This window comes from Panthera uncia, chromosome D1, assembly GCF_023721935.1.
Source record: "Panthera uncia isolate 11264 chromosome D1, Puncia_PCG_1.0, whole genome shotgun sequence".
Taxonomy (NCBI): Eukaryota; Metazoa; Chordata; class Mammalia; order Carnivora; family Felidae; genus Panthera; species Panthera uncia.
Window position 1 is genome coordinate 101,846,791 of NC_064808.1, and position 27,763 is coordinate 101,874,553.

A 27,763-nucleotide genomic window follows, 5' to 3' on the forward strand; every position below is an offset into this window, starting at 1 on the left:
TCAGGAAGGCCCTTTCATCCCCATGTCCTTATGGTTTTTACTAATGGTCTCAAGTTGGGGCATGTGAAGCCCCTGTTTCTTGTTTATCTGATATTCATAATACAGAATCGAATCTGGCAGTTCCGGATATACCCTTCAGATGAGAACAAGATACATAGGAGTTAGAGAAGTGTAAGATGGGAGAGATGATCGTGTAATGCCAAACACAGTAGGAGCCACCAAGTAAAACAGACACAAGCTTTCAATAACTGGTAAAATCCCTAGAAGCCTGCGTATTTAACTTTTATTTCTTTGTCTATCTTAACAAGGTGATCCGAATGATCCTGACTTAAGAGAACGTTGTTTCAAAAGTAAAGATCTATGTGAGCCATCCTCTCCCATTTGTCCATCAAGTTAGTCCAAGGCTTTGACCTCCTGTTGGTCTTCCTTGTCTGACTCTGGTATCACTTTCCTGTCGGCAGTAACATGAATCAGTTTTAATACACAGAACTCTGTAGTTGTAAACACAATGTAGCATGGAAACAGCTTTTCAAAGTTTCCCCAGTAACTGTCTTGGATTCTGGAGATGCATTAGATTTTGCAACCAAGTATCAACGTGCAAGTGGGAGGAGGGGTCATTACGCAGTCACGTGGAATTTGAAGGGCTTGGGAGAAGACTGCCCACCCTAAATATATTTTGCTCACCTGAGAGTGACACTTCTGAGATTTCATCATTGATTATTGATTTCTTTGGATTACCCATTGCTTCTTCTAGTCAGACCTCTTTTGAGATGCAAATATTTCTGGGGTGGGCAATAAACATATTGATACTAAAACCTTAGCAGGAACACACTTTCTAGTTCTTTCTGACCGAAGAGGACCTAGATTATCATCAGATCTGTTGCAGGAGCATGGTGAAGGTGTATCTGTGTGTGCAGGGGGGGCAGGCTGGGCGGACATGAAAGGATGGAGGGAGGAGGAAGAGGGCAAATTTAAGTACTTTATGATTGTATCTAAAATACTTCAAAAATTTAAAAATGTTTACAATGTGCACTATAAAAGCATCACCTTCTAAATTAGCTAATACTGAACTGCATGCTCTTTTTGAGCTAAAATTTTTTGTTACAAATATTTTCTGAATTCCCACATGCAGCCAGTGTGTCAGGCACTTTGGGTGGCCCAGTTTCTCACTGAGCTTACAATGCAATGGCAGACAAGCCCACAGTACGTGAAAAGTTAAATAATTTAGGAGTTAATGAGTTGGGTTGATTATAAAACACGGGTGCAAAGTAGCGTGTGGTTATTTGCCAAAAGAATGGTACAGACAGTGACTGCAGAAGAAGCTCGGGAAAGGAAGATCCCTGTGAACAGAATGACATTTAAGGCTCCAGGGCTGAGGAGGGAAAATGGGTAAGCTCATATACAAAAGGAGTTAGGCAGACATGTAAAGCATTATCTGCTCAAGCCTGAAATGATGTTGTAGGTGAATCAACATGGGTGGTAGCAGGAATGTTCTGAGCATTCCTGTAAAAATATGCACAGAAACCTGAAGCGCCCAGACCCGTGAGCCGATGCTTAGTTAAGTACCAGTCTTCACCCATTAGTTGAATCAGATAAATGAATCTTCCCCTTGGACTAGTTTTGCTTCACCCTTACAAGCTAATTCAAATCATCTGGCTAAAAAGTAAGAAATTAAGTTGCTGAGTATTATGTGGACAACAAAGCCAGGTGATTAAATGATCTTTTCATTTCTTTCAGAACTTAAAAAAAAAAAAAAAACTAGTGTGGACATATTTTTATTTATTTATTTATTTATTAAAAATTTTTTTAAATGTTTTTATTTATTTTTGAGACACAGGATGAGCAGGGGAGGGGCAGAGAGAGAAGGAGACACAGAATCTGAAGCAGGCTCCAGGCTCTGAGCTGTCAGCACAGAGCCTGACGCAGGGCTCGAACTCATGGACTATGAGATCATGACCTGAGCTGAAGTTGGACACTTAACTGACTGAGCCATCCAGGAGCCCCTAGACATATTTATTTTTAAAAGAGAATTCCTCTGGTAATATTAAAGGGAGTTAGCCTTAATACCAGTAGGATAAGAACCAAAATTCTATTACTCTCTGTTCTTCCCTGAATACAGTATGCAAATAAATATTTATAAAATTAATGTTGAGTTAGCCACATTAGTTTTCAGTCTTAATAACAAAAAATGTAGAGTTTTTTAAAAATAGGGCTTCTTTTTTTAAATAGGGTGTTTCCTTTAAACTCTTCGGGACCAAGTGTCTCCTCCTGCGCTAACATGATTGCAGGGATAAGGCTATTAACCCCTCACCGTGAGGCTAAAGCCCCCACTACATGAACCTAGGTTTCGCATCCTTAGATGTGGCTTTGGTGGGATCGGAGCTGGTAATCGAAAAGACCCGCTGAGTTGTTAACGACGACAGGGCTGGACGTGGGGAAGGGAGTGGGGAGCTGAGAGGGCGTGGTGGCAGGTGGGTACTGTAGCCCGGAATGAGAAAGGAGGGGAAGGGAATGTGTACAGAGATTCAGGCTTCATTTGTTGTTCTGTTTGCACCACTTCATGCTGGCATATTGCCCAGATACGCAAGTGGGCACCCAGCCTTTAAAGTGGAGGGGGAGAAGGTTTATTCAAGGCCCCGTAAATACAGTGGGTGGGTTTTTAGAAGATTTGAGGGCAGGGGGCAAAGGGAGTATGAAAAAAGAAGTGCTTCTCTATGGGGGGAATCTAGAAAGGTAAGAATATTTTTGACAGAAGTAAACTTACTTTGCTTTGTGTCCTTTGGCCTTTGGCTTGTAAGGAAGGGAAACCAGCTCTTTCTGAAAACAAAAACAAAACAGAACTCAGAAAGGAAAGTTTTTAATTCTTGCGCTGACTGAAATTTCCTTACTTGAAAAAAAAAATCTGAGGGAGAATTACCATGGAGTTTACACAGACTAGCTTCTTAAATCTGGAGACTGTGGGGTTAGAAATGTTCCAGATTAAGAGAGTTAGGGCTCATTCACAAGAGCAGGTGTTTGTACATCCGTAAGTTTAGAGGGTGCTATTATTGTTTTCCTATTTTTATTATGTTTCTCTTCATTTAGCATTTGTTTTGGTATGATCTAAGCAAGACCGATCACTGGAAAACAAAGATCAGCACTGCAGGGGCCCATGGGAATATCCTATAGCCTTATAATGCGTGATGGCAGACCCACTGACCATATCACCTTGCTTCTATGCCAGCAGACCTGCGTTCTCTGGAGATGGCAAAACTACCTGATGTCTATATCCTGCCCTCACTCCAGTAGATAGAAGGCTCTGGGCCATGAGTATCCACATATCTGGGGACAATCTATAAACCTCTGGGAATGTGCCATAACTTGCCCCTCCAGATCAATGTATCTGAAAGCCTATCGATCTCACCGAGATCCTTTCTTCTCTTTGTTTTCTTAAGAGTTGGAGAATCTCATCTCTCCTTTTAGCCTGTTTAAAGGAAAAAAAAAAGTGAGTGAGTCTTTGACTCAATAATAAAGGTTTTGTCTGTGAAGGGTAGATATCATTGCATTTGCCTTCCGGTGTTCTTTGGAAGAATTTAAAAGTATTTAATTTCCATGATAGATTCTCATGTGTAACACAGTTTATTCCAGAAGATGCTACTTTACAAAATAATATGATTTTCACACTAAATGGAAGGGTTTTTTTTGTGCCCATCTAATAATCTAATAATAACCTTTATTAAGACTTTACTACACAAACTATGCTGAGAACTTCATGCACATTATGCCATTATTTTCTTATAATAACCCAGAAGTTCGTCACTACTGTTACCCCACTTGATAAAGGAGGTAACAAGGTTTAGTAAGGTTCAATAACTTACCCAAGCCATGGAATGGCAGATCTGGAGTCAGTCCCAGCTCTATTTGACAACAAAGCCCAAGCTATCGTCCACCCCACTAAATTGCATTCAAATGGTAGTAAGCCGCAAGATCAGCAAACTCAGACAGCAGACCACAACCTAAGTCTGTGACAAGACGGCTCTCAGCAGTATGCATATGGAATGGAACTTCATTCTCTCATCTCTCCTCTGCCTTAGATACTGAGACAAGGACACCCTCAGGTAAGTTTTCCTATGTCTTAAAACACTACTTTAGTGTAGGCATGAAGATTTATCAAGATATAGACTATATAAAAAGGGGCAAGTATGGGTACAAAATTTCTTTCATAAAATCCAGTTATGTTCAGTTTTGGAGACAGCCAGGGAGAACATTGCATCTAGAGTATTTGAGAACGAAAGAAGAACCTGAAAATCAGACAAATAAAATTTGTAGCTTTGAGTGGCCAATTAAAATGAAAGCATCTCTGTTTAGATCAAGGCTACAACCAGGAAATAACTGGGAACAGACACAGATTTGTCATAGCCAGGTAAAAACTCGGAAGTCACCCATCCATCCGAATTGACTGAACACGGCACTCTTTTCCTAGGGCTGGGGTAACGAAGCACCATGAACCGGCTGACTTAGAACAACAGATATTTATCGTCTCGCAGTTCTGGAGGCTGTCTCACAGTTCTGTCAAAAATCAAGGGGCTGGTGGGGCCAAGCTCCCTCTGAGATGTGTAGGGGATCCCCCCGGCCTCTGCCCAGCCTCTGGTAGCTGCTGGCCATCTGTGGCGCTCCTTGCTTGCAGTTCTAGACCTCCAATCTCTGCCTTCGTAGGCATGTTGCTTTCTTGCTGTGTATCTCTGTCTTCACGTCTTAGAAGGACACTTATAAGGCCCACTTTACTCCGGTAATAACTTACCTTAAGTAATTTCATCTACAGCGACTCTATTTCCAAATAATTTCACATTCTGTAGAATACTGGGGGTTAGGACTCGAACATATCTTTTTTTCAGGGGAGACACGTTTCCATCCATGACGAGCACCTGTGATGTAACATCACTGTGCTAGGGGCTGAACAGCACAATTCCTGCTTGCAAGGTAATTGCAGACGATACTTTCAACTGTGCCATGAAGGCGTTTGTATAGGCTACAATCAAGAGACCTGACAAGGGACCCTTAATTCAGACTCGGGGGGTGTGTGTCTCTAGGGGAGACTCAAAGACGTCCCAGAGGTGACAAGCTTGTTCCTCCAAGTGGTGGTCACCAGAAAGCAACAGACACAGGATGGGGATAAAAGCTTTTGAGGCGGAGGAAGCAGGGTGTGCCAAGCCCTGGAGGCTGCTGCATTGCTAAGCAGCAGTTCTTCAGGACGAGTCTTCAGCCCGGACGCCGCTGGCAGGCGAAGCTACAACCGCGGGGTGAGCTCCACAGAGACGCTAGAGGAAAGGAGCCCAGGGGGCAGGAGAAATCAGCAGCTGGGCCAGGTCCACCTCTGGCTTGGCTTTGCCTCGTTTTGCTCCTGTCATGTGAATCTTGCCTCTTATAAGCCTATGAAGTTTTTATTTGGGGACAGGATTTCTACCTTTCACTTGAATTTTAGGTCTCACATAACATCACGGTTATTGAAAGAAAACTAATTCAGGATACTTGCAAAAACGAAGCTGAATTTCATAACACCTGTCAAACTTGCTAGGGACTGGATAAAATAATGTCTGTAGATAAGGACTGGGGATGTTTTTTTTGTTTTTTTTTTTTTATTTATTTTTTTTAATTTTTATTTTTGGGACAGAGAGAGAGACAGAGCATGAACGGGGGAGGGGCAGAGAGAGGGAGACACAGAATCGGAAACAGGCTCCAGGCTCCAAGCCATCAGCCCGGAGCCTGACGCGGGGCTCGAACTCACGGACCGCGAGATCATGACCTGGCTGAAGTCGGACGCTTAACCAACTGCGCCACCCAGGCGCCCCTGACTGGGGATGTTTTTAATGTAGCTGTTCAGTGTTGGTTTCTTTTCCAACTTTTCCATTAGGAATTAATGGCTCCTGTACTGTGATTACATAGCACTTTGTACCTTTATTAAGGTATGGATCTTACTTTCCTTGTTTTATCTCATAGTTGCTACCATGACTCTTTCAGGGTATTATCCTTCTTTTTATCCTTCTTTAGAGCCTAGCGGTGCCTTGCAGATGATTCTCCATGAAGTTTTGTTACGCTGAATTGATTGAGTCACAACATGTGGATGAAACTATTGCTCTAATACACAATTATTGGCCTAAGGGGGAAATTTTTAAAAAAAAAGAAGAGGAAGAAAAAGAAAAATGTTTTAGAAAGTGAAATTAAACAATGGATAGTTCTGAAGATTCTTTATAGACAAAACTACGTGATTATTTTGTGTGTAACTATGGGGTAGCCATAGGCAAGTTGTATTGACATAATGCTTCTCACGTACAGACACATATTTAGTCACAAGATCTAAAATAATAGTAAAATTAAAAATTCACCTGTCTTAAAAAGAGAGATGCGTTTATTCTATGATCAGTCCAGACCAAGTGCATATTCATGGTAGGAGAGTCACTGGCTCTGGAGTTTGGCCAGCACTGAGGCACCAGCACCATGGTGTAGAGTGTGCTCTCATGGCATGTGCAACATCACCCAGGGCTCTAATCATAGAACTTTTTTTTTAAGTGAGGGACGGAGCAAGTTGGCTGGGCTGGTCAGCTGGGCACCTGCTAGGGGGGCCTCTACCTCACTCATATGGTGGCTCCCAGCACCCCCTTGCTTGAATCCCTGCTCACCTCATCCCCTGGCCCTGCCTTCCTTGGTAAAAAGAAAAACAAAAACTCAAATAGATTTTATGTTAAAAAAGAAATTGATTTGTCCTTTTATTTCAGGTCCTTTTTTTACTATAATGGATTTTAGTGCCTGATCAGTTTTATAATATAATGCACCAGAAACAAAGCTTTCAGATATGATTTGATTTCTGCTTTCTGGATGTGCTTCCTGGGAATGAATAAGAAAAAACTACCGCAGGCAACCATGTCATCAGAACAAAAACAGTGCCAACTATTCTAATAAATCTCTGCCTTGATAATTAAACAAATTCAGCGGTAAGAGAAAATCTCTACAATTTAACCTACTAGTAGGGATAAATAATTTACTTGTTAATTTCATAACAACAAAAGACTAATCATTTCTACTCACAGTGTTCTGGTCGTATTCATTAATGGGATAAGAAATTTTTGCCATATGATTTATTAGTTCTTCAAATAATAATATAGGGAGATCAGAATTTAAATTTAAATATTTTAACATAGTATTTTCTTCTATATTTATACATTTAATTTATATACTATTCTTAAGAAAATAAAGTATGGACTAAAACTTGGTTCCAGGAAACTAGGATAGTTAATATCTCATAGATGGTTAATACATTTTGGTGTCACTTCAAGAATTAAAGGGCTTAGTTTTCTCTTTTTGGCTTTTCAGAGCCAAACAACATGGGCGGCTCCACAGACTATGGAGTCAAACACTTGGGTTGGAATCTCAGTTTTGCTGTATGATTAATGGCAAGTAGTACCTTAAATAGCCCTCCCTGTTCCTCCTTTCTTCCCTCTGACAGTAATCACTAACCCACAGGTTAGAGGTTTGCGATCCTGGGCAAAACCAAGAGCCACTTTCTGAGTCTCGGATTTCTCATTTCCAAGCAAGGTTGTTGTGAAAACTGGAGATCATACAAATTGCTTTACCGAATGCATGGCATATGGTAAACATTTAATAAGCGGTAGTCATTATTATCGTTATTATTACTCTTATAAGAGAAATATTTTCTTCCAATGCTTTCAAAATGTGGAAAAGTGGGAAAAAGAGGATGCATTGCCCATCCTCTGTGGACAGGAGGATACTGATGATTCCATCTCTGGCCTATGGGTGAGCTGCTGGATAGAGTTGGATGGAAGAAAGGGAAGATGAGGAGGGTCAATGAAGAGATTATTTGCCCTTAATTATGCAGTGCAAATTCCTCTGCCCACAAAATTTCCAGTGCATTATAAACTTTCTCCCTAGTTAATCTTCGGTTATACAAGAAACTCTTAATAAATACTAGTCTTTGAAAGAAAGGTCCTTTCTTCTCAAGACCTGGTTCTCATAGGAAAAATCCATTTCTTCTTTGGATTATGATTGAAATTTTTTGACTGAAACATTCATCAGAAATAGCATACGTGTGTAATTCTCTGATTACTTATCTATATTACCAAAAGAATATAGATGACCACAGCATAAGCTGAACTACTGAATTTAATCTTAAGATGATCTTAGAAGAGTACTGAATTGATTTTAAAACCAATTCTTTGCCTAGTTGCCTGGCAACCATCCCAATACTTAGAGAATCTAGAAACTCTTGGAACCAGTAGGGTATAGTAGTTAAGCACCTTGGTTCCACTGACAGATAGACCTGGGTTCCAACTGCCTTTGCTAGATTTTAGCTGTGTGACTTTGAAAGAGTCACTTACATGTTTCAGCCTAAGCTTCTTCATCTATAAAATAGGGGTAATTGTGGTAATTCTCGGAGTTGTTCTGAGGATTACATAAGGAGGTGAATAAAGGATTTACAGCATATGTGCTTTTTTTTAGTTCCCAAAGTATTATATTATACAATGATTTTCCTTTCCTTCTGAAAGGAAAAAAAAAAAAAACAAGAAGACAATAGACTAAAAAATACTGGAGTAAATATATTAATTTGCATGGAAATTTAAATTTTTTACAAATTCTTTCCATTGAATATAAATGCAATATATACTCATGGTCCAAACATCAGAAAATGAAAAAAAGTACATAAAAAATAATATTTGAACATATCCATTGCTGGATCTAAAATCTTAATATAAGTTTAGAATTTTAAAACATGTAGAAAGTTTCATGAGAACTTTAAAGGAGCTCCAAAATAAGCAATCTAAGGATTTAAAAAATTATGCATCAAAGGGAGAAAGGCAGCCAGAGGAGCACTGGGGTAAGTTAATGACCACAGTAGAAAAAGCATGCTCAGCAATGGCACGAAGGTAACAGGCCAAGTAAAAATAAATGGAGATGTGGAAATAGGAATGAGCTGAAAGATGCTTAAAGATGATGATAAGCCTGTCTTTCCTGGGGCAAGATGTGTGTTTTGGGAGAAGAAGAGTATAAAGCGTAGGATAGTTGAATGGCATCATATTGAGGAACTTGACATAAAGACAGCTCTGGTTAAGCTTGGTTTAGTAGAAAACGGGAACTATGTTTCTGACTACAATATAATTTAGAAAATAAAAAGAGATATCTCAAGAATATTTCAAACATTTGGAAATTAAAAAGTATACTTCTAGATGTGATACACACACACACACACACACACACTGGAATATTACTCAGTGATCAAAAAGAATGAAATCTTGCCATTCGCAACAACATGGATGGAACTAGAGTATATTATGCTAAGCGAAATAAGTCAGTCAGAGAAAGACGCAGATCATATGATTTCACTCATATGTGGAATTTAAGAAACAAAACAGATGAACATATGGGAAAGGAAGGAAAAATAAAAACAGTTTTGTATTTTTTTTTTTTTTTAGTTTATTTCAGACACAGAGAGAAAGAGAGGCCGAGAAAGAGGGAGAGAGAGAATCCTGAGCAGGCTGTGCACTGTCAGTGCAGAGCCCAACATGGGGCTCAAACCCACGAACTGTGAGATCATGACCTGTGCTGAGATCAAGAGTAGGACACTTAACCTACTGAGCCACCCAGGTGCCCTGCAAACCATAAGAGACTCTTAAATACAGAGAACAAACTGAGGGTTGCTGGAGAGGAGGTGGGTGGGGGGAATGGGCTAAGTGGGGGATGGGCATTGAGGAGGCCACTTGTTGGGATGAGCACTGGGTGTTGTATGTACGTGATGAATCACTGGGTTCTCCTCCTGAAACCAATATTATACTGTATGTTAATTAACTTGAATTTAAATACATAATTTTTTTAAAAAAGCATATTTCTAAATAATTATTGGGACAAATTAGAAATCAAAATAGAAATTTAGAAATACTTAAAATGGAATAATAATGAAAATACTATCCAGCTTGTGAGGTGAAGCAAAAATAGTATTTTGAGGGATATTTATAGTTGTGCTTATGTTAGAAAAGACATAAAATGGACAATTAAGAAACAAACTAAAAAGAGAAGGAAGGTAGAAAGAAAATAAGAACAAACCCAAAATTGAAGGAAGACGTGACACAAATCAATAGTAAGGTAGAAGCCAAAAATATGATGGAGAATAGTAAAGCCAAATGTTGGTTTTTGGAAAAAGACTATTAAAATAGATAATCTTTTGGAAAAACCATTGAGAAAAATATACAAATGATTACAAATGAATAGAAGCAATAACTAGATCTACAGCAGAGATTAAAAAGATAACTAAAGGGGCGCCTGGGTGGCTCAGTCAGTTGAGTGTCCAACTTCAGCTCAGGTCATGATCTCACAGCTCGTGAGTTCGAGCCCCGCATCGGTCTCTGTGCTGACAGCTCAGAGCCTGGAGCCCGCTTCGGATTCTGTGTCTCCCTCACTCTCTGCCCCTCCCCTGCTCCCACTCTGTCTCTCTTGCTCTCAAAAATAAATAAGCATAAACAAATTTTTAAAAATGATGAAAAAACACTATGAATCCTTTACACCAAGAAATTTGCAAATGTAGACGAAATGGACAATTTCCTAGGGAAAAAAAAAACAAAACTTAGCAAACAGATCCAAGAAATAACAAACAGTCTCATCCATCTAGAACACAAAAACAAAATAAACAAGCAAACCAAACCTATACTACTCACTCAGTTTAGGGTCATATTTGTAATTTAAATTTTAATGATGACTGTAACGTTGGTCACCATTTAGCTCATCAGTCGGGTTTGCCTTGGCTTGAGTTGGGTCTAATTGTTGTTGCTATTTACCACCTTTAATAGCGTGTTGGCCTCACTTAGTTAGCTTCTATACTGGAGTCTTTTTCTAGGTTTCCAAGAACTATTGCAAAGGGTCTGTATAGCTGAAAATATTCCTGTCCCAGTGGATTTTTGATAGGGTTCTGGTCGAGAACCACTGATCCAGACCTTCACCATGATGTTCACCTCTTAATCTATACTTGCATAGAGAGGCGGTATTTACCTGCAAGGGTTAACTAACTTTGGCCACACGTTTTTGTTGAACTTTCCATAGTTGATATTTCCAAATTTATTTTCAGTGACAATTTTTTTTTCAGGTGGTACATAAAATAGGATTATGGGGAAACATTATGAGAGTCTCCTTAACAGTATGGGCAAGCCAATCTTGATTGTGTCTTTTAATCGGGACATGGGTACCTGGGGGATGGCGCCTTTCGTCATCTACTCATCATGTCTGGATGACAATCTACATCATTTGATAATCTGTACCATCACCCTTTTACCCTGTTAGTCAAAGCATCTCATTTAATCCTAAAGCTTGGTTTATACCTGGCTGTACTCTAACCTTTCAATTATGGGTTAAAAGAAAATAGAAAGGGAGAGCAGAGAAGATAAAACAGACTTTCACTGAGTCACTGCTGGATGACAGGCCTTGTGCAAGGGATTACTCATTAAACCCTCATAACACAGTGAAATGGGTATTATTATTATTACTGCTTTACAGCTAGAAAGAACTCAACCACATAAAAATTAACCACTTTTCTTGGGGTCACGTAACTAACTAGTAACTGGCAGGACCAAGGATTCAAACTCATTCCCAACACTGTTTGTTTGACTCCATATCCTCTGTTTCTTTTGCTACAGTACTTCGAACACATCCTGGAGATTTTGGAACACTTACACACACACACACACACACACACACACACACACACACACACCGTGACAGATGGCTTCTTCATTCAGTCTTCATTTTGAAAATGAAGAATTAATTCGGATTAACCATGGTGAATAAGACAAATGTAGTCTGCTCTCAGAAAAACTTTATATTCTAGTAGAAAATGGGAACACACAGAGTGGGGAGCTAACCCAGCTTGAGGTCAGCTTTGATCAAAGTTATTTATTTTATGCTACCATGTAGCACTTTGCAAAAAGTGGTTGAAGGGCAACGAATGGTTGAATTACAGTAGTACTTTTAAACTGATGAGCTAAGATCCTATTTAATATAAATATAAATATATTTTTCTAATATATTATAAAAATAATATAAATTCATGATAGGATTTTTGATTAAAAATTAACTATTAAATGGGAATCACACTCCAAATTTATAATATTCAGCCAAGGCTCTATAGTTTAACACAAGTTAAGGACATTAGCTGATCTTTTTTCTTGAGACTCCTAAATTTAACTTTTAATTCTATGCCTATGATTGGGAGTCCAACAGGAGCACTAGGGAATTCTAGTTCTTGCTCTACAGATGCAATCCTCAGTAGGTTCCATGTCTCTTCCACGTGCCATGCCAACTTGAGGAAGGTGCAAGTTACCAGCGGCTTTAGGTACAACTAGGTATGGGTAAAAAGTCTCACATCTCGGCTTGATTCCAAAAGGCGGTATGTAACTGCTAGCATGTTGATTTTGATAACAGAATGCTTCAACTATGAATTTACTCTATAAATTTACTACCATCCCCTGTGCCTATGAATTGAACTCTGCTCTGTAGATTCTATAATTTCTGTGTAGTAAATTTATACCTGCTATGTAGTAAGATACTGAACTGTTGGACCTCAAATGATCTACTATGTACTTTCAAAGACAGCGTGAATAATCAAGGAAAAGGCTTTCTCCAGTCTGAATTTTAGGAGGCAAACCCACCAGCAGTAATCCACGAGAGTGGATGGAGGATGTCAGAGGGCTATTAACTGGAGGAAGAACGCTGACTGGCAGGAAAAAGATGCATATCTAAGCACCTTTCCATACCTCCTGGAAATTGCTTGATCCTGGTTCAGTTCCAAGCTCTGACATATATAATTTTCATTTAAAAAATGACAGCTTACTAAAATGAGAAAAACATATCAGTCATTACATAAGAGACAGTCAATACACAGTTTTTCTTAAATGTAGATTCCAATAAAATATTAACTTATCTATTGTGAAGAATAAAAAGAAATATATTTTCTTGGTTCTGTTACACATATTTTAATGGAAATCAGTACTAATTATCTGCAGAGCATAGCTCTTGTTTTAAAACATTCACGCAAAACAAACGCACGAAAGTACAAGTGATTTTTAAAACTGCTTAATGTTGCTTTCAAAGGCACTTATTTTTTAAAAAAAAGCAATAAGTGAGATTTGAATTTTAATGTTGGGGAAAATAGGAGCACAAAGTGAACATTGCATTTTAAAACTCACTACAGCATAGATGTATTAAGGGTACTTCTACATGAGATTGAATTATAGACTATTGATGGCTCAGTCTGCGATAATTATTAAGGCTTGTCTTCAGCAAACAAGTAACTACTGAGTCTCTAAGGTTTTCATCATATTGATGCGTATAGATAAGGTGAGTGTGTTCATAGTGCTGGCCTCCTCTTTCAGAAGTGTCTTTCCTGTCCTGCCCATTAGGCTGCAAGAAGGAGGGGGTGGGGGACTTCCCACTGGATGGCTCTCCAATCTCATCCCTGGCCCTTAACTTCCCTGAGTTTCGGGCCTGGCAACTCCACCTGCTTCTCTCAAAGGCACCCCACACTTGTACAGTCTAAGCTGAATTCTCAACCCCTCCCCACTCCAACAAAACACCAACGCAACACCTGAACTTCATCTATCCGACACTCCTTGTTTCAGAGAACGGCACCTTTTGTGCAATCCAGAGAACTCGGAGTTATCTTCGATAACTTGTTCAGTCTCACATTTCCTATCCAGTATAGGACTTAAGTCTTGGTTATTTTGCTTCCTAAATCTCTTCCAAACCTACTTTTCCTAATCCAAGCTTACCATCACCTCCCAGCTGGATGATAGCAATGGCTTCCACTCTGGTTCGCCCCCTTCCGCTCTGGCCACTTCCAATCCATTCTCAGTTCTGTCAAATGTATTTTAATGGAAACCATTCTCTGTATTATAGTCAGTCTCCTGACTTTTCCAAACAAATCCGATATTATCATCCCCCCCGATGTAAAACCCTTCAGTGGCTTCTTATTGTTCTTACGGTGGCCTAAGCTTTGCATTGCTGGCCGTTCAGCTTCTGAAATGCCCTATGCCTTTCGAAGCACAGGGTCTTTGCAAAGCTGCTTCTGCTGTCTGCAATGCTCTCCCCCAAAGCTCCCAACACCCCTGCTTCTGGCCTAATGAATGCCCACTCTTCCTTCAAATCTCCGGTTAGTCTTTGCAGAAATCCTTCCTGTTCCCTTGATTGGGTCAACTCTGCCCTATTCAGTGTCGGCCCAACATCAAGTAGAACTCTTTCACAAATATCTCTCTCCCTGATTAGACTGCAACTTTCATATAAGGATAGAATTTGTATCTTTACAACATGTTGGTGACTCCACCACTGGACTCCAGTGCCCAGCACGGTGCCAGGAACACAGAGGTACTCAAAAAATATTTGTTGAGTGAATCTTGGCCAGTTCTTCCAAAACATATTCTCCTAAGTTTTGTCCTCATGATTCATTGTACTGTATGGCTCTGCTTGCCTCTTCTTCCCTGAGCTTGGCCTTGCCTCTTCAGCTATGACTGTTGACTTGCTTACATCTTTTCTTAAGGCTACCAAGTTTTCGGCAGCTTTGGGCGAACATTACGTAAAGTTCAGCTTGGCCCCACCTGACTCTACATTTCAGTATAGAGCCTTACCTGTATGGGGTGGGCCCTACACAATGTTGAATTCAACCTCGCATTACAGGCGAGTGTCTGTACCCATACCAACATTTACATTATGTCTGCTGGAAGCATTATGGTCATAAACTCCAGAGAATGCAAAGATAATACATAAAACATGATAAGCATCATTAAAAACTATCTTTTTTCTTTCTGTTTTTAGTTATTCAGTGCTCTAAAAATGTATCCTTTGTAATAAAAGTTTCAAGACTTAGATATACTGTCCTAAATAATAGCTAAGTTTTCTCTAATAAGTTACTGAATTAAGGTAACTATGAAAATATGTCTTTTTTCCTCAAAAGGTTATTTAAGTGTTTATCTCTATAATAGAACAACTGTTTGTAGGTTGATTTTTTAAAATCGTTTTTATTTATTTTGAGAGAAAGGTGGGGGGAGGGGAGGAGCAGAGAGAGAGAGAGAGAGAGAGGGAGAGAGAGAGAATCCTAAGCAGGCTCCACATTGCCAGTGCAGAGCCCAACGTGGGGTTCAATCTAACAAACCATGAGATCATGACCTGAGTGGAAATCAAGAGTCAGACACTTAACAAACTGAGCCACCCAGGCACCCCTGTAAATTGATTTCTGAACATTTTTTGACTTGGCTAAAAAAAATTACCATTGGTTAGGGCACCTGGGTGGCTCAGCGGTTGAGTGTCAAACTTGGTTTCAGCTCAGGTTCTTGATCTCACAGTTTGTGGGATTAAACCCCAAGTCAGGCTCCACATGTCAGTGTGGGATTCTGCTTGGGATTCTCCCTCCATCTCTCTTTGCCCCTTCCCTACTCTCACGCAGTGCACACACATGCTAATAAATAAACTTAGAAAAATGCCATATGTCAATTTGTTTATCTTGTATACTGATGGCTTTAAAGTAGTTTTCTGGGTATGGCAGCGGGGAATAACACAAATGTTTAACGTTGTTGATTGTTGGGGAGAAGGGTTTATGCTTCTAGAACTCTGCTTTCTTGTTTATAGCCAAGGCTTTCTCTTGTATCAGAGTTCTAGTACATGAATATTGCCTTCTCTCTGTGTTCAATTTCTTTCTTGTTTCCTTGTCTAGTACCCCAGATACTCCAGGACAGTGGTCCTGCCTTATTTTCTACTCTTGACCCCGTATTCTAATTCCATTTCCATCTGTTGCCTTTTCCTGGTATCACTTCCTTTGGAAAACATACAATGCTCATCTACTGTGACTTTGTCCTATCAACTGTATTTCCACTATTGCCTTGTCAATTACCTTAAAACTTACATAATCCCATTGTGTTTCATCCTACACTCAATAGTTTCATTTAGTCATGTTTCACAAGCAGATAATTAGTATGGGTTCTTGACCAGGTGTATCTTAGGGGTTAAAATGTTTTTATTCTGTTCTTAAGGTGAATGTATATAGAAGACAAAGTACGTAAATCTTAGGGAAGAAAGAAGAAAAGATTTGGGACATGCATTTGGGACATGTCCCTGTTGAACTCTGGGGCTGTGTCTGTATCAGGCAATGAATTCGTGTAAATGATTGCAAATCTCGTCTATCTGATCCCTTTTCCTCCAAGTATGTTTTCACGGACTGTAGAAGTTGCAAAGAAGATGAACAGGGGAGCCTCATCTGTCAGCTGAAAATGTTTCCCAAGTCTGAATAATGTTTGAAAACAAAGTGTTTCTATAGATGATATAAAAGAGTAATTCATACATATTTATGTAATCTTTTCATTATCATTTGCTACCAAAATATTTGCTTGTTACTGTGAATGCACAGTCTATTTTTATGATTCTTTCACTTGAATTCTTTGACAAATCAGGAACAACAGGAATTTAAATGACTAAGTATCTTTTGTTGGTGAAGGAGAAGCCTACCATTTCCTAAGGTTCTATGGAGGAAAAGGAACTTTGTTAATATTACATTAGAGCAGGATAGCAAAACTAAAAAAGTACTCGATAACACTGTTACTGAGAAAATTTAGGTTTGTCTGGGTAGCCAATTCTGATCAATTTGGCAGCAAAGAGGATTTTTTTTTATGTGAGCATCATGGTAAGGACACTGAGAAAATTTCCTACATCTTTGGTTTGGATCTATGAAACTGATAAGCATCCCTTTTATTACTTTGAAGTATAGGATAGTATATAGGATATATATATACAGGATATAGGATAATGGAGAATGCCGTTAAGGTTTTCCACTTTCATGCTGTTTCATAATTCAGTGAATAAAAGTATTGTGAAGCTTCTTAGATTCTTCTCCTAAGAATGTTCTCATGGCATGATTTGCTTCCGGTTCATGGAAATGCCATATATATGCAAGCTCACTTTTGAGGAAGACTTACACTATGGTCAGTCTTGGCTGCATAGGTTATATGATAGGATGGACTAAAACCCCATTCCCTATAAAGAGCATATCTGGGATGTTGTTCTGTAGATGGATAATTTCCTTGTAGAAATCTTCAGTTTATACATACTCATGTCAGAACTCTGATTTCAGATGGACATTTCCAATAAGTCACCTATTTATATGACTTAAAATACTGTTCTGATCTCTTCTTCCTTCTCCCAGCAAATGAATTATTTATAATTCTTTTCATAAAGAGATAATCAGCTAAAGAGCTTTCCTAAAGGTGGCAAAACTAAAAAGCAAATTAGTTTTATGACTTCAAAAAATTAGCTGACTATTCATTTATTATAATGTTTGCAGACTACTTTAGAACTCTCAAAGGAAGAATAATGGTCCAGTATAGTGCTATAAGGTTTCCTTTATGGACAGAGTAAGCCATTTAATCTTGACAGACTCAACTGTTTTTGATTTTCTGCCATGGATATCCATCAAAGAAACAGTAGTTGTGATTAATAGCATTTTGACCACTAACCAAAAGCATTTATAATGCATACCTGGAGAATATTCCAAAATGGAGGATAACGTTACAGTTTTTAAAAAGTTCGACAACCAAAAAAATCAATATCAGTCGGGAGAAAAGGCTTTTATAAAGGTACTTTTAAGATATATGGAAATGAAATTTTTAGATTTTTCATTAATTTTAAGGAACAGCAGAAGAAAAAACCTTTCAGAGAATTGATGGGAAATACTTTCCCCCTATTTTAACATGAAAATCACACTAGGTATTTACTTATCAATGTATATGTTCAAGATATGTAGAAGATGCTCTGAAATTAAACAGATCATTGTAAAATTTTTATTAGCTAAAAAGAACCACCCACTGCCACTTTTTTTTCTGTCATCCAGCTAAAATTTCTAGAATGGTGATGGCAGCAACACAAATGGGGCACAATAGACTTAGAAAAATGGTAGAATCCAAAAACTGACTCTATGTTTTCATAATTACACGGAGTCACATTCTCTCCCACCACATAGAGACCCATGAGATAAAAGCAAAACTGAGAATAGAAGTGATGTGCTAACATACTCTTAAAGCCAACTTGCAAACAGATTAGCTTTGGGGAGTATTCTTGCAAAAATTATCAGCCTAGAAAAATTTGCCAGATGGATATACGCAGAAAAGGCTAAACAAACTGGAACCATCATTGTATAGACCATATGTTCACTCATTAATTCGTTCACTTATGCATTTATTTATTCAATCAACAAATATGTATTGTGTTTCAATAACCAGAAAGGCATCGGGCTTAGGCACTATGAAATGACCTCTATTCTCACAGAGGAGAGGAGAATTCACATTTGTCGAAGGCAAACTACGGCCAGGTGCGTCACATGACTTGTATCAGTGTATGAAGTGGCCATCTTTATCATTCCTCTTTTTCTATCTGAGGAAGCTGAGCCTCACAGTTAAATAGGTTGTTCTAGGTCATGCAAATAGTAAGTGGCAAAGTTGGACTTCCAAACTGGCTTTGTTTCTGAAGTCCACTACACCATGGTGCCTGTAATCTGGCAGGGAAGACGGGAACACACACAAAGGCCCATAGCACGGATCAGAGACTGTGATAAACGCCGTGAGAAAGATGTACGGTACTTGCCATAGGAGCATGCGGGGGGAAGCCGTTCATTCTTCTAGCGTCTAGGTCGCCTCTCCCGGCACAGAGAAGCCGGCACTTGAGCTAGGTTCTTGGAGGTAAATGGGGAAGAGCATTTCAGGTAGAGACACCAAAGCGCATTGCAGGTTGAAGAAACAGCTTACAGTCTCACGGGGCTGGAAACAGTGTGTCTCACACACATTTTATTTACACTACAGTTTTGAATTCTAACTTATTTGGGAGCAGAGCCGAACGGTGCCATGGCCAAAATCATTATCACACAAATGAGTCTCATGGGCTTTGAAGTGAGGATACAGGCTTTGAATCTAGGCTCTGTCACTTACCACTTGTGGGAACCAGAAGATCACTTAAGCCTTGTTGGATTAAATGGGAATCATCGTCATGAGACTATTGTAAGGCCAATAGGAGCTGATACAAGGGAACTGCTCAGCTTAGTTTCTAGCACATGGTATCTACTCACTAAATTGGCCATTATGGACTCTACATCACAGTAGTATCTGAAATATACCGCAGGATTCCTTTGCCTTTTGTACCAGGGCACTGTCTGAACAGCATTCTACTATGCTGCACTGACTAAGCTCTTCAATGTACTCACAAGGCATAGCTTCAGTGACATTCTATTTCTTTCCTGCGGGCTTGCTGTTTTGTTGGGCCTCTTCTGCTCTCAACAAATAGAATCTTCTTTACTGCATTGCAGACCTACTTGAGCTGATGTCCAATTTGGCAGATATCACAGAATAATCTGTCTATTTAGGCTCCACAAAAATTATTTTACCCATTCCCCACTTCGTTAGCACCTACGGGGAGGCTATGGAGTGTGCCCTAGCCTAGTGGTTGCGAACCAGTTGTGCAGTGCGGGCTACACTGGGGGTGGGGGAAGGCTCAGGAAGGAGGAGGAGAGTGGTACAAGTCGGTCAGGTTATGGTCAGATCGAAAAGGAACTTAACATACTGAAGGATTTGGTCTTCATCCTGCAGAAATGGAGAGCCAAGGAAAAAAAGGAAGTAGGTGGATGGACTGAGTCGTTCATCTCCCCACTCCCCGCCCCCACTCCTATGTTGAAGCCTTAACCCCATGTGTAACTGTATTCTGAGAGAGGGCCTTTGGGGGGGGGTAATTAAGGTTAGATGAGGTCATAAAGGTGGGGCCCTAATATGATCGGACTGGCGTCCTTATAAGAAGAGGAAGAGACACCAGGGTTCTCTCCCTGTGCCATGTAAGGACCCGGTGAGAAGCTGGCCATCTACAGGCCAGGAGGAGAGGTTTCATCAGAAGCCAACTCTGATGGCACCTTCATCTCAGACTTTGAGCCTTCAGAACTTTGAGAAGATAAAATTCTGTTGCTTAAGCCACCTAGTCTGTGCTATTTTGTTACCCTAGCATGCTGATACAGAAGGAGAGAAGCGTAACTGGATTTGGGTTTTAGGAAGACAACTGGTGCACTGTGGAGGACTACTCTGCATATTCTTTGGTCAAATTGATACATTCTTTGAAACTCAGCTCCTTTGGGGAGATTTCTTGATTCCTTAAGCTTCATTTTGATGCCTTTCAATGTGTTCCCACAGTGTTATGTGCATACAACTATCATGATGATGTATCATAATTCTTGTCTTTAGTTGGCTGTCTCTACCACCAGACTGTACGCTCCTTTAGATCACAGACCACAGCTTTCTCTGTATTCCCAGCATCTGGTACGGTACTTGGTGCTTGGTACTTCTCAATAAATATCTATAGCATTAAGTAATTAATGTAGAAGAACCCGAGGCAAGGAAACCAGTTCTAAGACTACTGATATAATAGTCCATTAGCAGGGGTGCCTGGGTGGCTCAGTCAGTTAAGCGTCTGACTTCAGTTCAGGTCATCATCTTGTGGTTCGTGGGTTCAAGCCCCACATCAGGCTCTGTCCTGACAGCTCAGAGTCTGGATCCTGCTTTGGATTCTGTGCCGCCCTCTCCCTCTGTCCCACCCCCCCTTGTGCTCTCTGTCTCCGTCTCTTGAAAATGAATAAACATTAAAAAAAATAATTCATTAGCAGAACATGCAACTGTAACTCACATCATCTTAATTGTTTGGCAAAAGGTGATAAAAATTGACAATAGCTTGTCTTTAATCTTTTATTTTTAATATCTTCCAAAAATGAAATTAAAAAGTATTGAGGAAGTTGACTTGAATGATTTTTACCTCACTAAAAATTAGGTTCCATCCCACCCATTAAGTCCTGGTATAAATACACAGTACCTAATAGCCTCAAGAAAGAATAAAATGCTGACTATTTATAATCACCTCATTTGTTTGGAAGAATCACCAAAAATCTATACAGTGAATTAATGTAATCAGCAAACTGAAATGCATTATTCTGTAATCTATGTAGAATTCCTGATAAGTCTTTCAGAGTTTGCCAGTACACCAATGATTAAAGATATTAGGCCCAAACCAATCTTCTATCTTTGCTTTTATAGTGCAGCAGCAGTTACAGGAATGGAATTTATCCATTAACCAAACAAAATGTTCCTATAAATCACCATATTAATTGAGGAGTTAAAGTCTGTGCCTGTGCCATTTAAGCAAAGGAGGGATGTTGCCAAAAAGAGATATGCTCAGTGGATTTGACGGTGCTAATGTGTTCAATTTCACCCTTTAGTCGCTGTGGTTCTAGATGACAGACTCATCCCTCTGATCATTTAATTCTGACCTATTAAGATAGCCATTTCTATTAGATTTTTCCAGTTCTTACAACGTTCTTAGAACACTGTATATGGTTTGGGGATTTATTGGATGGCAAATGTGTGAAGCCATTTTCCCCCACTTCCCTCTGATTCTGTGGGCTTTTGCAGAGACTGAGAATAGCCAAAACTTAATAGAAGTTTTTAATCTTTAATTATAATTCTAACAAAGGTTCTCTAATTGCTCAAGCTGGCATACAAGAAGTAGAAAATTTTTACATACTTGTGTTTAGAAAAGAATAACTATATATATATATATATATATATATATATATATATACTTTTTAAACGTTTTTTAATTTATTTTTGAGAGACAGAGCATGAGCAGGGGAAGAGCAGAGACAGAGGAAGACACAGAATCCAGAGCAAGCTCTAGGCTCTGAGCTGTCAGCACAGAGCCTGACGTGGGGCTCGAACTCACAAACTGTGAGATCATGACCTGAGCTGAAGTTGGGCACTTAACCGACTGAGCCACCCAGGAGAATCAAATGACTAGGCTTATTTAGAAAATAATAATGAATTTCTAATGAAAATCAGATGACCTTGAAATATTGGCCTACCTTTTGGAGATACTTTTCTTTCTCCTCAGATTGCTGAGTCTTTAGGGTGTCAGCAGTGATGTCTGGACTCTCTAAAAGAAACAAAGTCAAATTCAACCTGAAATAATTTTATCCTGATTTTATAATAAGGTTGATATGAAACTGGATAAATATTAAAAGGTAATAGAGCGGGAAGGTAGACACAAATATGTACTGTCTTGAAACTTTATAAACCAGATTCATAAATAATCGGAGACTGAATAATTGGCTATGGCCAAAGGGAACCTCTAATGTCTTTAGAAGGTAAGACAAGAGTCCAGAGACAAAGAGAAGGTCTCCGAAGAGAACATATTTGCAGTATCAGAGCTTGCAATTTCTATATTCCAATTCAATGTGGTAGGGAATTTAGACATTCTCCTCTGGGTAGATAGGATGGTCTCTGAGACAGAGCTTTGGTATGCAATTCAGAAAGTTATGCCAAAGTGTAAAGTCATCTCCTTATACCTAGTACCTAGTTTCTGAAGAATCTAGGAATCAGGATGTTGAAATGCATAAAACTTGGTACTTAATGTTTTTTCCAGCGAAAAAAGGCTGGAAGTAAATTTTCTCTAAAAAATACGAAGGGGAAGTAAAGCAATTATTGGAAAGACGACGGCATGAAAGGTATTTAAGCTCTCTAGACCTATAAAAATTGCATAATAGCAGTTTGCACATCTGCTTACTAATGTCTTACACGTCTGGGAACTTGGCTCCCAATATTGATTCTGCTTTCAACTTTCTCGCTTTCCTGTGTGAACTTGATTACGTAAACACCCCATTCAGTCAACATGTAACGTCCCCCCAGATTATTCTCTACCGTTTAGCCAAAGAGCTGCCATAACTCAAGAGATACTTTCAGATGTGATGTTAGGTGTAATAAATACACCAGTGGTGCTTTTGGGGAAGGAGTGCTGAGAAGTTTGAGAAGCTGTGGGTATAGGGTTTTAGACATGTGAAACGAAAGATTCTTATTTTAGAATTCGGTTCTGCAGTTACTTCTGGGAGGAGCTCTGCAATCCTCCAGGTTGGTGATGATGACAGGAGGCATCCACTCACCAGTTGCACCGCCCCTGGAGGCCCTGGCCACTGGCAGACGCTGACTGCTACCTCTGGACAGCACCAACTGAGATTCGTTGGTGGGATACATCGACGCGGCCACCCAGAACTGCTTGGCCAAGTTGGAGTCCTGTTCTGAAGATCCCGTGAACACCAGTAATCCCTGAGGGCAAATTTCAACGGACTCCTTTAGGCCAGGGCGACCTCTGCCGCCGGGCTTTGTTTCCATGGCAACTCAGGACGCTTCTCCAAGCTCCCTCGGCTTCTTTCCCAGCCCCGCCTTGTAGAGAACGGTCAGATTGGCAACAACCACGCCAGAAGCCCTTAGTTTTCCTGGATAGGTGTTGGGGTGCAGCGCCTGCACATGGGCTATCCGAAAGCCCACGTCTTCAGGGCCACAGGCTTTAGGGTCGGTCCAAGCCTTGCGAGTCCAGATAGCAGAGTCAAAACATCAAGTTGGGGGCGTTTCTTGTCCTGTTGGGAGTCAGTGGGGCAACACTTCAACGCTCTCACATCCCCAGTCAGACTTCGACCCACCTCCCACCCAGCTCCCTATCCCCCAAATATATCTAGGTATCTAAATAAAGCTTTCAATTTCTTTGCTCTGCCACCTGAACCCACCCCCTCCTTCCACACCAGATTGCCACAGCTCAGCATGCCCTATGTGGATATTGGTTGGAGAATCCAACAGGGAGGCCAACCTCCTAGCCCTAGGGGAGCCCAGAGGTCCAAACGGGGCGATAAGCACCTAGGTGTAAAATTTTTGTTAAAGAGTTCCCTCCGCCCTATCCTTTCAGGGAAATCTAATGGAAGAAGCTGAATTTAGATCCTAAGTGCATTTACTCATCAGTCCGGCTAAAAGCTGTGTGCTCTGCAAGAGTCTTAAATGATTACTTAAAAGAAGGGGCTATGGCTCATGTGTGGACTCGGTCCAAATAAACTGTGAAAAATGTTCATGTATTCTTATAAAAAAACCATTATGAAGTGTGAGCGAATCACTTTCCTGGGAGATTTCGTTAATCTAGGAACAATCTCACTATTTCAGCCAACAGCAAAGTTGTGATTACCATGGCAGGAATTGACATGGATGGCCTACAGCCAACTCAGGAAAGGAAAGGGGACACCTGGTAATAACCACAACTTACAACTTGATGGCACTTTTTAATCTTTCAAAAATTTTCATACAGCCTCACAAAAAGATAGTTTCAAAAGTTGATAATCACAAGTCTATAGAATGGCAATAGATCAACTAAGCAAAAAATTATATTCCCCAATATGTCTAAAATTTTGGGGGGTTAAGCACCTCAAGGAAGTTGAAAAATTATAAAAACATATATATATATATATAATACATTGTATATTTAGTAGCTAAAATACTGATTTCTCTCTTGGCTAAGCTATTCATAGGCAATGGGGAGTATCTGCGTATTCCAATCCCCCTCCCCCACCCCAAACACACTGATGTGCATAGGCAGCTCATTTGGACGATTAACAAATCTTTTTACCTGGCCGTGTGGTTAGTGATTGGTACTATTAGCAATCAGCTAACTACACTGCCTAGTAACTAGACTCACAGAGGGGGTAAAAAAAAGTTCACTTCCATCACACACTGCAGACCAAGTTGGTGCCCCAAACGTGGTGATAGGCAAATCATGGTGTCAGTTGTAGCTCCCTTTAGTTGGTGGGTTGGTGAAAATGACCTTACTCATGAAAAAAAAAAAAAAAAAAAAAAAGGCACAAGGGATCACATCATACAGCATTAAACGTCAAGTTCGGGGCTCGTCCCCTGAGTCTAGAAGTCATTATAGCTTACATTAATGCCATTCAACTGTCCAGATGTCGCCCTGCTTGCAGGAGATTGCCCACTCTCGCAGTGACGCCCCGGAGTAGCTCACAGTTTAACTGCACGGAGCAGCGGCCGACCCCCTGGGGTGCAGGCATTTCCCCCGAGAGCCGACCATGTGCTCCGCGAGCAGCGCTGTGTCCCGCAAATGCTGACGCATCGAGTCTCGAAGCGCAGCTTTCTCCCAACGCTCGGGATCCGCCGCTTGCCGCCGAGGGTGGCTGGCGTCCTCCGGCCCGCGGGGCGGCGGGTGATGCTGTGCCTTGTTTTGATGGCAGTGGAGTTAGTGATTGTGAGCACCAGAGTACAATCAGCTAATTACACTGCCTACAAACCGAGCACCGGGCGCCCGCGGGCTGCAGCTCCCGGGAAGGTCGGCGGTGCCCACGCCTTGGCCCCGAGAGGGGGCCGGGCCTCGTTTCCCCTCTGGCGACGCCCGACGGTGCCCGGACGCGAGGACCAGGGCGCGGGGTCCCGGACTCCCCGGGTACCCTCGCCCGGCCCGCGGGATGCGCTGGCCCCTGCCCGGGCCCCCGCGCACACTTGGCGTGGCAGGGCCAGCGGGCAGCGCTCCGAGAGGACCTGCACCTGCGGGCCGCGCCGTCCCTCCCCCCCCCCCCCCCCCCAACCCTAGGTGGCTTCATCCCAGCCTCCGCCGAGGCCCCGCGCCGGTCCTCCGTGCCTCCCGGGGCCCTCCCCCTCAGGTTCCCTTCCTTCTCTGTACGCTTTCTGGGGCCGGCTCCCACCTCCCTCACTCCCGGGTCCGGTGCGCCCCAGAAAACGTTTCTTCAGGCCCCAGCCCGAACCCTAGAGCCGGCTCTCTCAACCCCGTGCGCCCCGCAGCTCCGAACGGCCGAGTGACCGTGGCCGTGGCGGGCCAACCGCCCTTGGAACCCCGAGGCGGAGGGGGCGGGGCGCTCGCGAGGTGGGGGTGGGTTGGGGGAGGGGCGGAAGCTGCCAGAAGGGGCCGAGGGCGGGTCCTTGCGGGGAAGAAGCCCTGGAGACCGAGGCACAGATTCCTGAGAAGTTTCTCTTCCTGATAGGGCAGGAGGGACAAAGAGCTCCTTTTCCCCTACCCCTCCCCAAGAAGCCCCACACGCCCACCCAGTTTTCATGCCCATCTCCGTCAGAGAAAACAACTTGGCCTGGTACCAAATTGTAGGCTCTAATTTTCCAGATGGAGATAGGCCTGGGTGGCCTCTGGCTTGTGGGACGACTGCCTTTGAGAATCCCGCCCGCACCCTTGCCTTCTCCTTGGGCTCCTCTTACAGTCTTGGAGGGCCATGCAATGAGGTGGAGGGTTGGATCTTCTAGTCAAATAGCCAGTCAGCCAACTCGTTAGTTAGATCAAAGCTTGGGCCTCACATATTTATTTAATTTCCTGGTATATATTCAGCACCTAAGGTCACTTATTCTACCCTCCATGTGTATAATCTAGGTGGTAACACAAAGTGAACACATTGTTTATCCCTCAAGGCAGTATATAATAAATTACTAAACTGGGCAGAAATAGAAGAGGGTAGGTTGGGTATCAGTGAGAACTGTAATTGTCAGGGAAGGTTCATGGAGGAGCTGAGGCTTGAGTAGGTCCCCCAAGCAAGACTAAATCTGGATATTCAGGGAGAAACAATGTCTTGTGACCAGTTACATTTTTCTTATTCTCACAACTCCACATGTGATAATGTAGATGTATTTATGTGTGTATTTGGAGTAGACTGGACAAAAAGGACAGTTCGAGAGGATTTCTGGGGGACCTGTAGGAATACTTCTTGTCTTACATACTCCATGCCCTCTTTTCCTTCAATGAATAAGTCAGGAGAGGATAACCTCAGTTTAGTGAAACTCAGTTGGGAGTAGCCCCCCACTCCCCACCCCCAGTATGGTCTTCACGCATCTGGTATAGAACACTCACTGTTGACCCCAAATGCTTGGTTCTAAATTATTTCCCACAGAGGAAAACTTCCCAGCTATAGATTGATTCCCTAAACCCAGCAAATGGTTTCATAGATGCCTCTAATAGCGTGAATTAGGAGCGACTCATCTAGATCATTCAAAACAAATTCTAAACTCATACTATTAAGCCACCAGAAGAACTTTCCAATGATGAGTTTTCAGTATTATAGCATTATCTTTCAATATGAACACACATTTTTTGCCACACGCATCATTTGTTCTGGCAACACCAAAGTGAAGAGTAAGAAACCAACTTTACTGTATCAAATGTATGGTACAGAAAACATTAATTGTCAAGATCAACTTATAAAGTTAAATTGCAAAAAACAGGTCATTTATAACTAACAATAATTTGCATTCATCTTACGGTTGGGAGAGGCACAATGTTGTGGAACATATTACACAAATCCCTCACGCTTCTTTAACACGTACAGTAAACCAAGCCATACTGGGCAATATGCTGGAATCAGAGCTTATTAACCTGTGAGCTTTCTAAAGGTAACTATAGAGCCAATTTTGTATTTTGTAGTTAAATATACACACATAAATAAGTGCAGGAGCGAAATAGCTTTCATTCCATTAACAACATGCAGACTTACAAGTTTTGGTTAGGACGTAATTATAAAAGCAGTTCTGTTTTTTCAAATTGCGAGTCAATTTACCCAATACAATATTAAATACCTCTTCCTGGTTGATGTTTTAGGATCATTAGTTGCATCTAACATGTCTTACCTGAGTTGGATTGCTGCCCTCCAAAGCACTGGTTGCAGTAGATGCCTTGAAACTTATATTTTTAGAGATGTTCTTCAAGGATGATAAAAAAAATAAAGAAAACATATGTAAAAGTCATCAAGATGCATTGTCTCCAGAAATAGATTTTTTTTTAAACGCAGTTCATTTTGCAGGTAGTGCAACTAAAAAAAGTAAAATAACAAGAAAAAAAA

At 40.9% G+C, this 27,763-nt stretch overlaps 1 protein-coding gene across 3 annotated transcripts; it reads right to left on the bottom strand.

Annotated features, from left to right (window-relative positions):
- Positions 1 to 261: 261 nt before the first annotated feature.
- On the bottom strand, positions 262 to 27,722 carry HOATZ (HOATZ cilia and flagella associated protein). Of its 3 annotated transcripts, none has more exons than XM_049613662.1 (6): positions 27,552 to 27,722; positions 23,024 to 23,497; positions 21,950 to 22,020; positions 3,404 to 3,463; positions 2,765 to 2,817; positions 262 to 451 (listed from the first exon to the last, which is right to left on the bottom strand). In XM_049613662.1, the coding sequence occupies exons 2-6, from the start codon at positions 23,250 to 23,252 to the stop codon at positions 394 to 396; spliced, it is 471 nt and encodes a 156-aa protein (XP_049469619.1). In that variant the 5' UTR covers positions 23,253 to 23,497; positions 27,552 to 27,722; the 3' UTR covers positions 262 to 393. The 3 variants fall into 3 exon arrangements, with proteins under 3 accessions (XP_049469619.1, XP_049469603.1, XP_049469610.1); XM_049613646.1 differs by lacking the exon at positions 27,552 to 27,722 and adding an exon at positions 25,613 to 25,746; XM_049613653.1 differs by lacking the exon at positions 27,552 to 27,722 and adding an exon at positions 24,837 to 25,076.
- Between the last annotated feature and the right edge of the window lie 41 nt (positions 27,723 to 27,763).